This window comes from Fulmarus glacialis, unplaced genomic scaffold (assembly GCF_000690835.1).
Source record: "Fulmarus glacialis isolate BGI_N327 unplaced genomic scaffold, ASM69083v1 scaffold4921, whole genome shotgun sequence".
Classification (NCBI taxonomy): domain Eukaryota; kingdom Metazoa; phylum Chordata; class Aves; order Procellariiformes; family Procellariidae; genus Fulmarus; species Fulmarus glacialis.
The window spans coordinates 48,377-63,583 of record NW_009190745.1 but is presented as its reverse complement, the minus strand read 5'-3'; the positions used below and the strand labels follow the sequence as shown (position 1 = coordinate 63,583).

At 37.5% G+C, this 15,207-nt stretch overlaps 1 protein-coding gene across 1 annotated transcript in view; it reads right to left on the bottom strand.

Annotated features, from left to right (window-relative positions):
- SLC4A10 (solute carrier family 4, sodium bicarbonate transporter, member 10) overlaps positions 1-15,207 on the bottom strand; it is a gene marked incomplete at its 5' end in the record, with an annotated part of 86,001 nt that overhangs the window by 22,522 nt on the left and 48,272 nt on the right. The window contains 5 exons of the mRNA XM_009586387.1: positions 10,785-11,030; positions 12,185-12,318; positions 12,504-12,678; positions 14,109-14,209; positions 14,805-14,951. Of these exons, the coding sequence (XP_009584682.1) occupies positions 10,785-11,030; positions 12,185-12,318; positions 12,504-12,678; positions 14,109-14,209; positions 14,805-14,951 (803 nt within the window). The remainder of the gene's footprint in view (positions 1-10,784; positions 11,031-12,184; positions 12,319-12,503; positions 12,679-14,108; positions 14,210-14,804; positions 14,952-15,207) is intronic.

The window sequence follows — 15,207 nt, the reverse complement described above, 5'->3', positions numbered from 1 at the left end:
TTATGAGTACAGAATAGTGCCACAGTATTTTGATTACAATATTACACGTGACAACAGCTGCATTTAATATATACATAGAGAGAGATGCAGGTTGTCTTTGTGCAACTCCTTGCTTTTATTTTAAATGCAGCTATTTATAAAAGAAGGAAAAAACCCTTACAGCCCATGAGCAAAAAGCAAAAAAAAAAAAAAAAAGCAACAGCATTCAGAGAAATAGAGGGCCTGAGCCAAAAGTCACTGAAGTAGACTGGATCTTTCAAACATATTTAGTATGCTGTGGATCAGGCCCCAAGTGCAGAATGAATGCGTGTCCAATGCGTAGTTTAAAATATTACAAAACAGGTTAAATGAAGCACATTACTACTAGTGAGCCACGGTAGCATAATAAAATCAACAAACAGTATGTCTACGTTATCGCAAGGAAGTATTTGATGTTCATGCAACAATACCGAGGTGGCTATTTCAGGTTACTACTGTTTCCTGTGAGCACAGGAGCTCCCTGCCCCCTGATGTCAATCGCTGATCGCCAACTGGCCAGAAGCTGGGCGATGGCCCATTGGGGCTTGATTACAGTAGGCCAAGGTGACGTGGGCTGTTCAATCAGTCACCTTCTCACTAGAAGGGAAGACTGTGCATGTCACCAACACTACATGGTACAGCTACACTTGCTGCAAACTGCATAATTACATTTAAAAGTTAGAGAAGTCAAAATTTCTACTGCCTTAGTCAGAAACACAACAATTGAAGCTATAGCTTAATACAGCTCAAGTAATTCACCTTCAGGTGAGATCATCACTCTGTTTATTTCTATACCAATACCACTTTCCTCCTTCACAGCATTCCAGTCTGGCCTTTACCAAGTTTCACAGGCATTTACCAATGGCAGATTGTTCGTCAGCAAGTAAGTTACTTGTGCAAACTCCACCCATGCAGACCAAAATCACCCTGCACCCAGCTTTTGTAACTGAATGGGTGCAGAATTAGTCCCTAACTGTAAAGATCAGATCCTGCTTTCTACTGAGAAGATCATTCAAACAATGATCTCAGTGTTTTGATATATGTAACATTACATGGTTTTCAATATTATATGTCTTTTGGCAACACTGACATTTTGATGTGAGATTGTACCATGGTATAACTGTCTTCCAGCATCACACTAATTGCTTAACATTATAGAAATGTGAGATAGTAAGACACTCCCCGTCCAACTCAGAAAACACAACTGGAAGTAACATTCAGTGCCAGAACATAAAAAGTTATCCACCCAAATGTGACATTTCATAACAGATGTAATTGCTTCAATGATGACTATTTCCCAACACAACTGACCTGCAAGGAGAAACTCACATTAGTGAAATAAGGCTTTCTACTTTAATCTTCTAAAACTTTTAGTCTCTTTCATTGTGATTTTTTACTCTGAGAGGTAAGCTATCAGGAGAAAAAGTAAAACACACTGAATTGTTAACCACTAACACATCTTTCTATTTTCCTGATAAAATATTACTCAGAACGCTGGAATAAGTGAAAAGTTATTGCCTCTTGGAGGTTCAAATGCTCTTAAGTTCTTGTAAAGTTGTTTAAAGTGCTGAGCACTTGCCCACTACAAGAGATCTATGTGGAGTTTATGCTATTATCAATGAGCAAGAGACTACACATACACCTGTAAGTGTATTTTCTAAGCAACATATTCAGCTCCAAATACAGTACCAACTTAGCAACGTACTCCCATGCCTTTTAGTGATAAGGAGTCAGCAATCATCTTCGTTAGGCTAAAAGATACAGAATGATTCATTTGATTCTCTTTCATCATGGCTAGGAAGAAACTGCTTTTTTCATGGCTAGAATATAGGCAGGGAAGAATCTGACATTGGTTGTGGTGGCAAAAGCATAGGTGTCACTACAGTGAAAAAAAAAAAAATCTCTGCTGCCAATCTCACAATATACCCATTTCATCACACTGATGACAGAACAATTCTTTTTGCGTCTACACTTTTGGCTACTGCAAGATGTTCAGATCTCCTGGGAGCAATTCAGATGTCTAAACACGGGTGCTTATATACCCATGGTATCTCTGACATCCATGATGGGTTGGCACATATGTGAGAGGGTCTATGGTGACTCATGCCTTTGTTTTCACAGCAGCTGGAGGCTGAGAGATCTAAAATGGCATTAGATATCCAGTCACAGGTCACTCCCTTCTGTATTTAAAACGTCCGTATTTTGCAACCAGGCTTTCCTCTAGGGTATTTAAACATCTAATACAGCCTATTGCAAAGTGGCTTATAAATCTGAGGTAGACTAATAAACCATTTCAGACAAGACAGCCTTCAGGAAACAGCAGGAGAACTGTCATAAGATCAGAACTGACAAAAGGAGAAAGTAACAGAAAAATAATGGCCTGAACCTGCTAGCTAGAAAAATAACCAGAGCAAGGAGTCTTTATTGCCTTTACATCTTCCAAGGTGCTCAAGAAATCTCTGGCAAACCAGAATGGGGAACAAAGGTAGATTAGAAATAATACATTTTAGGACTGGTTGGCAAACTGGTATCCTCTGAGCCTGTACCTCTCTCCGTTTTACAGGAAGATCAAGACTTCAGCTAAATCTTCAGCACCAATCCAACTGTAACAGTATAGGCAGTATAGATCACTGATGGCACCCCCCTTCCCTTCTTTGTCCTCCCAACCTCCCCACATTTTTCCTAGCTCTTTTTGCTTTTGTTTCGTAAGTCTCAATTTCATAAATTTCATTAACTTGAGGCAGCCATCATAACTTCACTGTGTGCAACATTCCCTACAACTTGTCCTGTTTTCAAAGAACAGAACTAGGATTTGACAACAGCAGCTTCAGGACACTTCACACAACTAGCAGTGTTCTTTGTTCTGCAAAAGGAATAGTTACTACTATCCTTAATAGCACCAAAAAGACTGTCTGTAAGATCCCTCTTTCTTTGGACAATGGGAAAGGGAATATGGGTTAGTAAATTAGAAAACTGTTATTTCATATGTAAAGTTGGGGAATATTTTCCCCCTCCTTTGTAGATCAGCAATAAAAGATAAAACATTGTTGTTGCTCAACAACTAGTCAGGTGAAAGGTTCTGTACTAAAAACACTAAACTTGCACTAAACTTTATGTTTACTGCAAAACAAGAAACTTATTCCCTAGGCCTACTTGTTCAACTGAAATTAATCTGGGTCTGGTGGGGGAATCGCTCTAATTTCCACCTTTTACCCTCGATTCTTCAGGCTTGTTCTTCACCATTTTCTTCTCTTTAACCTGTCATGCATGCTCTCCTCCCCACACAGACTTTAAACATGCAGCATGGTGCTAGTCCATTCTGCTGCCATTACAGTCAGTATAAAAGCTTCAAACAAGAGTCTTGCACAGTGTTTTTGTGAGTAAATAAAACACACAAATGGTGTGGCTCCTTTGAAAGCCTCATGGCCATTCATCCCTAGGCAGTTGCCATATTTCAGTATGTTGTCTTCAAGACTAGGAGGCAGTTACTATTGATGACTTTATCCAATTCATAAGGCACTGTTTTGGAGCTCCTATTTTTCCAGCATGTACATATTGCAAGCTACACCTATTTATACTAGCTAAGGATCTGATCTATAAAAGATGCAACTGCAGCTTCTTCATGATTAGCCAACATACCATTTCCCCTTTCTAGAAGGGCAAAATTTCTTTCTTGCTCACTTAAGATAGAGAATGAGATTTGCTCAATATGAATATGTATATTATTAAAAAAACAACAGGCAAGTATGACAAATAAGTTACAAAATGTGCTTGTTTAAACAATATGTCTCACTGAATATCAGAGCACACATTTGGTAATATGAGTAGGAAGTTTTTCCCCTAAGACACAGAGTATGCTTTACAAGTGTGCTGCACACTGATCACATAGCAGAGAAAGAATAAGAAGATGGTATGAAATGGAAGGTAAATATCACTAATTTTGTTTTAAAAGTAAGGTAGTATAATATATATATGCATAAGTATTCTTTATGTTGCATTTACAAGGTTGAAGGAAAGTACATCAACAGCAGAATGCTATGCACGTTTAGGTTGTCTCCAAATACACCATTTTCATGTGAATTATGCGCACTCGCAGCGTCCTTCTGTTTGTCTAACAACTGCTATGGGAAGGGGACAACAACAATATCATAGACGATGACGACTTCTCTGCTGTCCCATACCTACAACACCTGTATATCCCTGGCATTATATTCACCGTATTCCTTCTCATGTCAACATTCATAATGACAAAATCAAAGTCTCAGTGGAGAAGAGACTGGAAACAAAATAATTAATACTGATGGGAAATGGACTTGTCAGTTAAATTCTATTCTCAGTATCACGAAACCCTTTCAAAGCACAGCTGTCATGGCAAGACAAGATTTTTTCTTCATTTATTCATAAGATCTGCCATCCTGAATTAGACCATTAAGTCATTAAGTTAAGTAGCCCATCTCTGACAATCACGAACATCAGTAGGCATCCACATATATTCTCTAAAGTTGGAAGTCTATATATTTTAGTTGGTGAAGTTGAGGAGGAAAACAGAAAAGCCTATAAAAGTACCCAGACAATGCACTCAGCAGCACAACAATTTCACACACGCATAGAGAGAGATAAAGGGGGGGGGGGGATGAAACCACTTAGAGTGAAGAAATCTCAAAGAATCGGATATTCTTCGGACAGCACATCAGGAAGAGAACGTTCTGTCAAGGGGAAAGTCTAGAAAACAGATTTATGACGACATTGTAGCTTTGTTAACCTTGACTGTCACTCAAAGGTTGGTCTTTATTAGCTGCCTGGTGCAGCATGCAGTCCATGCATTCTTAGCAGTACTATGGTATGTAACTGCCATACACAGAAGTTAATGTGCAGAAAAGTAGTGTAATTACATGGGATATTGACAATTCATCGGAAAGTTTTCACTGAGAAATAGTTCTAGGACGTCACTTCACCCCGCTTCCAAAGTTAAAAAAACATACACCTGTGGAGAAGAGATTCAGTATAATGCTGGTTCAGAAATAATATACTGTAATATACTATAATGCTATATGGTCAGCTTAAATTTCGATTGTTCAGGTGTAGTGTATCAATACACATAAAAGTACTGTAACAAAACCACCCAAGGATTTTTTGTAAGCCTTTCTAGATTTTGAAGGTATTGTGTAGACCAGCTATCAACTACAAACTGAATGCTGTGGAGAACTGCTTAACAAGGAGATCTGTTTCCAAAGTGGAGGGGATGAGTATTAGGAAAGAATGAAGCAAGGTGGGCACTCCATGGCCTCAAAAGAGGGAGAAAGAGAAAAATGAGTCAATTGGGTTGGGCAGACACAGGGAAGTCCTAGAATAAATGGAATGAAGAAAAATCATTTCTGGATTCCAGGATTTGTCAAGAAGCAGAAGGGAACCACCAGTTAAACTCACTGATGGCAGTTGCATGGTTCTGGGAAGAAGAGGGACATTCTTACGGAAAGACACACAGGATATGGCACAGTTACTTAATTGTAGAAAAAAAACCTATAAAGAAGGAGGAAAGAAAATCTATATTCATATCTAAGTTCAAAGAACTCATTACAGGAATTGGAATTCAATTACATGCCTGGGATCCTAATGAGAAATTCCATGCTTACCATCACTGACTCTTCTCATTCCACCTGCAGCTTAAGGAATACAGGGTATAAAACAACATAATTTGCATCCAATACTAATGTATTTAGATTAAGTTATACAGATAATGAAAGATTTAAAACTTGCTTGTGCAAACAGTGGTGTGCACAAAACTAATCTTCACAATACCTTCTAGAAGCAATGGTTTCTATAGCCTGCAAAAGATACTGAGATTGACATGATCTTGGCTCCTTAATTACATCAGAGTGGGATTTTCTACTCCTAATGCTTAAGTGCATGTCAATACCAAGACAGATTGCAATATGCATATTACTATGCCAAGAAATCACTTTAAAATTATTCAATGTAATCTGTTAATAATTGAGTAACTTCTGGTAAAGGATTATTAAAAACAACATGAATTCATCACTCTGAAAAAAGAATTAATAAAAAACAAAAGGTATATAAAATCCCAAGATCTAAGCAACCTCATACTGAGAAATAATTGAGCTTCTGTATTCTGAGATAACTATCTTAAAATGTTTGCATTTTAAAGAATACTGGATTGCTTTCTAAATCACGTTCCTTTCATCCACAATGCTTATTTTGTTTTCCTTTTGAGAATCTCTGTTTTTAACCCACCCAGTTGTAGGGTTCTCCTTTCCTAGCAAAAATTATATCCTCATATTTAATATAAACATTAAAACTGATGTGCATCAGTGTTCCAGACAGGATTCACTAACTGGAGATATATTTGCTATAGGGGTAGGAAAAAGCAGGAGGAGGAGAGTGCAGAAATAAGAGAGTTGCTATGCCAACCTACAAATGCTAATGGCATGACAAACACAAAAAGGTCACAGTAAAAAAAAGAAAAAAAAAAAAGAAAGAAAGAAAGAAGGAAAGAAGGAAAAGCCCAGATGAAGAAGTATGTTTATTTCATTTAATAAACAATGAATCTACTGTATTTAAATTCCTTCAAAACAATACAGTTGAAAAAGAAAAAAATTGCAGCACAGTAGCACACTGAAAATCAGGCTGTATTTGTCCTTCTTTTGATTTAGCTCTTAAATGCCTTATTCTTTATCGCCCATATCGTAAAGATGGTGTTTTAAGACCAACTTACATATGAATGCTGAATGGATTTGCCTGCAAGTAGATCACCTGACAATTAGGGCCAATATTTCAACACAGAGTAACGAACAAGTATAAAAAAGAAAACGAGTAAAAAGTGCATTAGGACTAGTTCTACATTAATTAGATCATGCAACAAAAGATATTTTTGTCTTTTTGAGATAGAATTCTGAAACAAACTCAAACTCATATCTTCTACCTAAAATGGTAAAATGGTAAATACGAATTTTTAAGAAATCTTTTAGGACTTTCAGCTGGTTTTCAAATATTTGAGTCTGCTTGATTTTTAAAAAAAAAAATCCCAACTGTTCTGAATGTTCTTTCTATAGTCTTCTAAGGTTTGTTATGGCAGCTACTAGTAATGACTCCTATGCTCTTATATATAAGAGGAGATGCATGCAGTACAGTCTTTTACATCAAAATCCTGCAACAGAGACTGTTTATGACAGAATTCAAACCCACCCAAAATACAGAATGGGTTTTCTTTCTCACTTGAAATATGGTTCCAATCTGGTTGAAATACCAACTATTTTAAATTACTATTTTCTTTGTCTTTCTAGTATTCCAAAGGACAGTACTAACAGCATGCCAATGACTCTTCCTGGGTCAAACTCATGTCTTTACCAGGGCAAAGGCAACAGTATTGGGATGTAGACAGACTACCTGTGGACATCAGAGCATCCTAGGAAAGCTCATGGGAGAAGAAAGGAGGGCTGAGCCACAACATACACTGAACACTTCAAATATATAGTGTCCTGACCTATTTATCATCAACTTTTTGAGTGGGCAAGAGGCAGAATACAGAAAACACAGAAATTTTACAGTATAACCCGAGTTTTCTAGCACAGAATTGCACATCCAAGATAAACTTTTACATAAGCTTTGGCTGAGCATTCAAAGAGAAATGATTTGCTCAACCTTTTGAAGTTCACCCATTGCTAATTAAAGAACTGCCAAGGCTTTTCTAACAATTAAAAACTTGTCTTTAAAATCCCCAAAGAGGAAAATGCAAACAGCTGTTTTAATTAGCAAAACAGCAGATACTAATTAGCTTCTGTAACAGAGTATGCTGGTCCTTTAAGGACAGAACTAGTTTCAGCTCAAGTTTGTTACCCATTTAAACTACAAGCAGAAGGACTGGAGTCAGATGCTGCAGAAAAAGCTGCTAATTCCTTCTGAAAGCAATATTCCCCAACTTCAAGTACACAAAAATGAGATTTTAATTTCAAGTAAGCTTTTATGCTTATTCATCTTCCAGTTTCTGATCTTTCTGGAACTGAGACGTGTACAGACATTTGATCAGGGACTGAGGGTTATTTGAAATGTCTTGTCTTGTGATGATCCTGTGGGTATGATAATTGTGATACCTTCATGTTCTGGGCAAATGGTCACTGTGTCTGGACATAGTGTGTGCATATCTGCACAGCAAACCCATGGAGTTAAGGTTGCACCAAGCCTGCTGTGAAAGCACTGGTCGTTTGGGCAGCTGATGTAGAGTTGCTCCAACAGAGCACATCTTTCCGTTCTCCCAACCTGTCGGGGCCAGTTCTGAAGAGCTAAGAAAAACTCAGATGAAGGAGAAGAGAGGGGAGAGAACAGAAAGGCTGGAACTACCACTTTGCTGTGTTCAGAGCACAGATCCTTGGAATCGGCAGATGTGCTCTTACAAGATAATCAATATGCATACTGGCGTTTCCAACAATCAGTTTTAAGGTTAAAAAAATATAAGCCACATCCCATAAGAGCTATGCTGCCTATACCTATGTCTACAGCTAGTCATTTTGGTATTAGTAGGGTCAGTTGCCATGGACATGATATAGATAATGAACAGGATATTGCTGAAGTAGAAGATACAACATAAATGCCGAAAGTGAAATGTAATGCAAGAGTTTAAAAGTCAAGTTCTTTGTACTATCTACACAGAGTGAAAGAATAACTGAGAATATAGGTATGAAATGATGACCCCATAAATAACTGCAAAACTATTATATCAAATAATTTTGATAGCTATATATGTGTTTGAAACCACCAGTCAGTGGTCAAATCTTTCTTCCAAACATCTGGAAGACGCTTGTCCTTCAGGAATTATGTTTGGAAAATCTAAAACGATTGTGCTGGTATTCCAACACTGTAGGACAGGACAGGTCTATAGCTGTAATTGGAGGACAACAATTGCTGCTCTTCTACCATTTTGCATGCTCCGCACATTCTATATTCAATGAAGACAGTTACCAAGGGCAGGCAGCAAGTAAGCAACACCCTTCAAAAATCAATTTGGGATTCTGATTAATGAATGGAATTTTAAATAAAACCAAAAACATTTATTTGTAAACATAAGGACTATGATGATAAAACACTTTCATAAAATATAGAGATACCTATTACTGTACCTCTATACAAGCAAGACTGTTAAACTTATTTCTCTGAAATCTCAAGCAATATCATGGGATTCAGCTACCCAGGAATCCTTATTTCTATTTGTGCTTATGCTTTTCATTACATATTTTAACATCTCAGCTCCACCTGCTAAATGGTTTCTGAATAATTTTTTGTCTTTGTGTAGTATTTCAACATCTGTTTTTCAAAACCGTATGAGAATCCCTTTGAGACAACTACTTCAAAGTGGTAAAGAAAAAAAAAAATCCATACACACTGTGCTATATGAGGCTCTTTAGAGTAAAATACCAAGTTCATAGAAGCTAAGTGAAGTTAAATAAGATCAGGATATAACCTCAACTGCATGCATGGTATATTCTTGATGTTTATTGCTTTCTCTTCAAATTAATATACCTTTGTCTACTGATTAAACTATTAGAGAGAAATAATATTTTTTTCAGCATCATGAGAGAATATGTCACAGCAGAACTAGTTTCTATAATTTAACTTGTTCTGTGCAGTAAGGTATGAGCATTCAGATTCAGGATTTGCTAACTATTTTTCTAGTGATATACAAAGCTCAAATATTTTCTCTGTTGCTGTGTTTTGTTTTTTCACAGCTTAAAATACAAATGAGACATTTGGTTGAGACACTCCTGTTTTTCCAGTGAACAGAAGATGTGGCACTGTTCAAGCATTGTTCCTTTTGGGCCCCACCCAGCTCATGCAGAGGTTTCAAATGGGTTCAGTGAAATAACAAAGACATTTCTGGAGGGGGATCTTCCAGAAAATGCTTTTTAATGACATTTTAGTTGCTGAAGTGACCAGGCTTAATTGGCTTCAGGACAGACTAGTATCTTGTCCTTTACTACAACAACATTTTTGTTCTCATGTCACAGAAACAAGTCTATGAGTTTTTACTTCTAAATGAAACTATATTGATTAAAGCCATTCACTTCTTTATTCCCCAAGTAGAATACTACCTGTCAAAACTCCACAATAAAGTAAAGCTGCTTAAATGGAGTCATATTAAAAATCTTGTTATTAAGAACAAATCAATTATGATTAAATCAATCACCACTGAGAAGCACCTAACAATTCCAAATCCCCTTCAGTTCTTGGAGCTTGAACCTTAATTGCCAGAGAGGTTAAAATAAAGGAGGTACATCAAATTATATCCTTTTTAGATAGGTCAATATTTCCATTTGGAAAAAAAAAAAACAACAGATAAATATGATCTAAAAATGTTGCCTGAACACCCAATGAAATATTACAAATCATCAGTACAGGGTTATAGTAAGAGATCATTGAGTTACACCTCATTAAATAAAAATGTGAATAAAGACCTAAAGCTGAGGTCCCTCCAAGTCCTATTTTTTATTCTAGGACTTCCAAGTTACGTGTGTGTAAGCTTTTCCAAACCCCAAGTCAAGATATTTTTTACTTATCTTAAGTAAATGTGTACTGCTTGTACACACACCTCCAGTAACTACTACTTCCATATGCCAGCATCATGCCTAACTGAATAGCTTCCACATGTTAAGTTCGCAACTACTGCGAACTTTTCCTGCTGTGCACTGGTTTGCGTTCCTCACAGAGAAAACATAACGAAAAAAAACCCCAGTGTTAACAGAAGAAGTCTTACTTACGAGTACTTTGTCAGCAGATCCAAATCATTATGCATGTTGATTGGATATGTCTCACTGAGATGAAACAGCTTCTCTAAGGCCTCATAAATGAAAATGATGCATATAAGAGAAGCAAAAGCTTCTTCAGTAAACCGGGTAATGTAGCAGACTAGGGAGCTTGCATCAGTTGCAACAAGGATGATGCACAGGATTGCAGTCCACAGTCCAATGCTAGCTCTCAGAGAAAGGTACGACAACCCATACTCTCTAAAAAAAAGAAAAAAATTAAACACAGTTTATCCTTTGTCTAGCCACAGTAAATGGAGAAGAGGCAGCTCCAAAATTTCCTTTGCCTAGGGATGTGCGATTCTGGGGACAGTCTGAATCAGAAATTATTTACCTATTGTGAACTGAAGATACTGTCAAGTCACCTCTTGACCTGAGCTCTCCTCCCAATTAACGGGACACAAAGAGTTCTATCTCTACCAAAGTGAGCGAGCAGCTTTTAGAGTAATCACACACATGGAGTGTATAAAGTCCACCCACTTTTTATCCCATACCCTGCCTTGTGAACAGCCAACACCTGCCAATTTCTTCTTAAGCTGCAAGAGTAGCTATAATAACAACTTTCATCAAAATCCGATACGCTTATTGCATATGATAATAGAGCTCCAAACGCATCGGGTGACATTATCACATAGAACTGAAAGGTCTACCTGAAGGTGATGAAAGAGCTTTTGGGGTGTTAAGCGGGGTCTCCTACTCTATGTTGTTCCAGAGATTCAGGAGATCTTGGTGCAGAAGTCCCCATCACAGCAATGAGGCAGAAGAGCAGAGGGGATTGTAGAGAAGCATGATGGTTGCCAAGATGCAGCCATAATTTTTACCCACACTGTGGCAGAGGTATGTCATGTATAATACATTAAGATAAGTGTGGGGATATGCTGTTCTGGCATGACGCTTCACCCCTTTTCTGTTCAGGTGGAGGAAGGGCAGGGTCTATATTAATGACTATTGAAAGATGGCACCACTGCCACTGCACTTATTTCCTGGGTGAGAGGTAACACCCTTTGCTTGAGTTAGGGATGAGATAAACCACAGATTTAAATGTATAGTTTCAGAGTAGAAAATTATACAAAAAAAAAAAAACCCTACAAACAACATCCTGAAGCTCGCATTCCCTTCAAAACATTTTTTTTAAAAAACAAACAAAAACCAATAAAAAAACCCCATCAACCTTTCTGCATTACCACCAATTCAATTCTCAGTCACTGCATAATTTTCAGACTCTGAAAGCATAAGCAGTCCACTCCAAAAGAAACTGTTGATCTTATTCTGTAGATGTTGGAACCTCGGGATCAGTGTGTCTGCTTCTACCTAACAACACCCGAGGGATGATGCATATCATGATCTTCACTTACTTGCAAAATTTGAATAAGATCTTCTCAAACACTAAAACTGGTCCTGTGCTGCCAAGTATAGTGAGAGGCTGTCCACCAAAGAGAGAGTAGGCAATTCCAGTCATGGATGCTCCAAACAGCGATTCTATTGCACTCTGAATATGATACAGAGAGAAGCGTCCATAAATTTTCAAACAGGTTCTTTTTGCAATGTCTTAGTCTGTAGCCTTCTAAACATTGAAACACCAATATTTAAAGGTGATTCATGCAACAGTAAGAAAATGCTGACCACAAACCTAGAAATGTAAGTTTATTTTAAAAGTTCAGATTTAACACATACTATACGACCTTCAGTTGCTTCTCCCAGCAGACCACCAAATGTGATGACAGGAGACATGCAAGCACAGTAGAGAAACAAAAATGATGCCAGACACTGCAGACTGAGAGCATCCCTGAAGTCACTCCAGAAGAAGGGAGCTTTTCTTTTTATATCTAAAATTAATCCTCCAAAAAATCTGAAAAAAAATAGAAGAAATCAAATTAATGAAAAAGGCATACCAAACTTTCTTCCACAGTATTGCTTTAATATACTGCAGCAAAGCTATTGTTCCTTGATCAAAGGATACATACTCTTACAATTCATCCTTCCTAGAAAAAAGTTTCTGGGAACCCTGTCTTGATAACTTTAATCAGGAAACTGTGTTTTTAAAACAAACTGATTTGCATGTTCTTTTATAAAATCTTCATCTAATCATCCGGACCCAAAACTTCTGAATAGTTGTTAGCTCCCACGCATAAACCCCTATTATTTATGATGTGAAATAATTCTTTGCATTTGTTTAATCAAAGAGCTACTGCAGTGCCCATTTGCCCACATGTGTACATACAAAGCTTCACATTCTTTATTTGAGAACCTGTTCCTAAATACACTTGATGATAGAATTGAATGTAGGCCACAATTTTCCAAGGACAAGAACTGTCATCTTTTGACATTTACGCTATGCTAAATATAATCAAATATTTAGGAACAGACGCTCCATTACAATATACCATACAGTTAAAGTAAATATCCCCACAATGCTCTTTTTCTCACAGGCACCCAATGTATCAGATGTTGCTGGGGTGAAGAGGAAGACGAAGTGCACCATCTCCTAAACACTAGAACGATCCTTCAAGCTGTCAATTACCAAGTTCACCGGTGAGAGAACAGCTTACAGCCAGACTGGTCATCATCTCTGCCCCACTGTGTACACCAACACTGCAGCTGAATCTTTAGCCTTACGCAGGTAGGAATGACATTTAAATATCAAGAGACAGCAAAGTAAAAGAAAAATCTATTGCACAACTACACTGCACTAAGGCAGCCACTTACAGCTGATGCACTTACACCATACCATATTAGATGAGAGAACGTAAGTATTCCTTGGGGCAAATTATTCCTTCCGATGTGTGTATATTGCAGCCACACAATCACATGGTACCATAGGTACAAAGGCATGGTAACCATAGCCTCGTGTACCAGGACATATCGTGGCTTACTGAGGTAAAAAAGAAATGCTAAAGCTGCACAACCCAGAAACTTCAACTACAAAATAGTTGTAAACATTCATAATATATGGCAGAAGACTATTCCCAACTTTTCCTTCGTGCTGTACAAAAATAAGAAATGTTAATCAAGTTTAACAGAGGTCTGACCTTTATAAATTATAACAGAGAAAGGAGCTTGCAATAAATACAATGTGAAAACTCAGATCCTCTTGCCCTCTCCCTCTCTCTGCAAATTAGCATGTATTGTCCTTTTCAACTATGTGGTATGCAAATCCGGAAAAATGCCTGAAAAAAATCATATGCCAAGCCAGTCATTTGAGAGAGAACCAGACCATTACGATTCCTTTGGAAGTGCATCACTTAGAACACTTAAGATGTTGTGTATGTTTTCACTAACTTTCCAGTGCGTTGCAGTTCTGGTCCAGAGTGTCCTCCAGGTTGTTCTGCGTCCCCATGGGCTGCAGTTCCATTTGGCACTCCTGGGATCTTACGCTTCTCCTACCAGAAGGAAAAGATACTTCCCATGGGTCTTAGCAACCAAAACATAATTTTAGCAGAGGAAACAGGCTCTGAGAGTTGAAAGACTAAACATACAAATTTTATTATAAGATTCATCAACATAACCTCTTCATAAGCTGTAGAGGAGTTCTATAACAGGAAATAGTAGAAGGAATTGTGGTCTAAGAAATATAAAGAATTGATCACAGAAAATCTTGTATCAGAAAACATTTTAAAGAGTAACAAGCCAGGCAGCTTTGATCAATTCTTGCAATAAGCTTAGAACAAAAGCAAACCATGGCTGTTCGGAATAAGCAAAGATGCTTATGACCAATTACCCCTGAACTTAAGATCTTTAGATACAACTGTCTATCTTTATTCAGAAGAGAACTAGTATTGAACTACATGAAATGTCATCACTCTACTGTATGCTCGCAAGACAAGGGTTCTCTTAAAGCAAATTAACCAAAAAAACAAAAGCATGCAAAATGCCTATATAGTGACTCTGCTAAATGCTAAATTAATGAGACTTAATTCTACCTAGCAAAAATTAATCACAATGTTTGAAAGTATCTGAATTTTACAGTGTACAAACCTGAGAGGGAACATTTTTAGGTGGTTCTATTCGAATTGTTGGGTCCCACTCTCCAGGAGGGAGAACAGTAACCTGATCAAGAAACTCATCAATTCCGGACACCAAGTCATTGCGGTCTTTTGCTTTGTAAGCAACATCATGGAACACCTGTGAAAAATGGAGACGTATATGTGGGAGGAAAAAGAGATGGAGAAAGGAATACTCTCATAACATTTTTCATGATGGCCCCTTTTCTCTGAAATAGAATGCGCTTTATGCAGTTCCCACCAAACAATCAATCTCAGCTTCAACTGACTGGAGTTTCTGGTATATAGTTTTCATAGAAGCTCCAGCTGCTATGGAAAAACATCTTTATGGGCGCTAAATGTTCTAGAGATCTTACAGTTTTAAAACACAATTAATA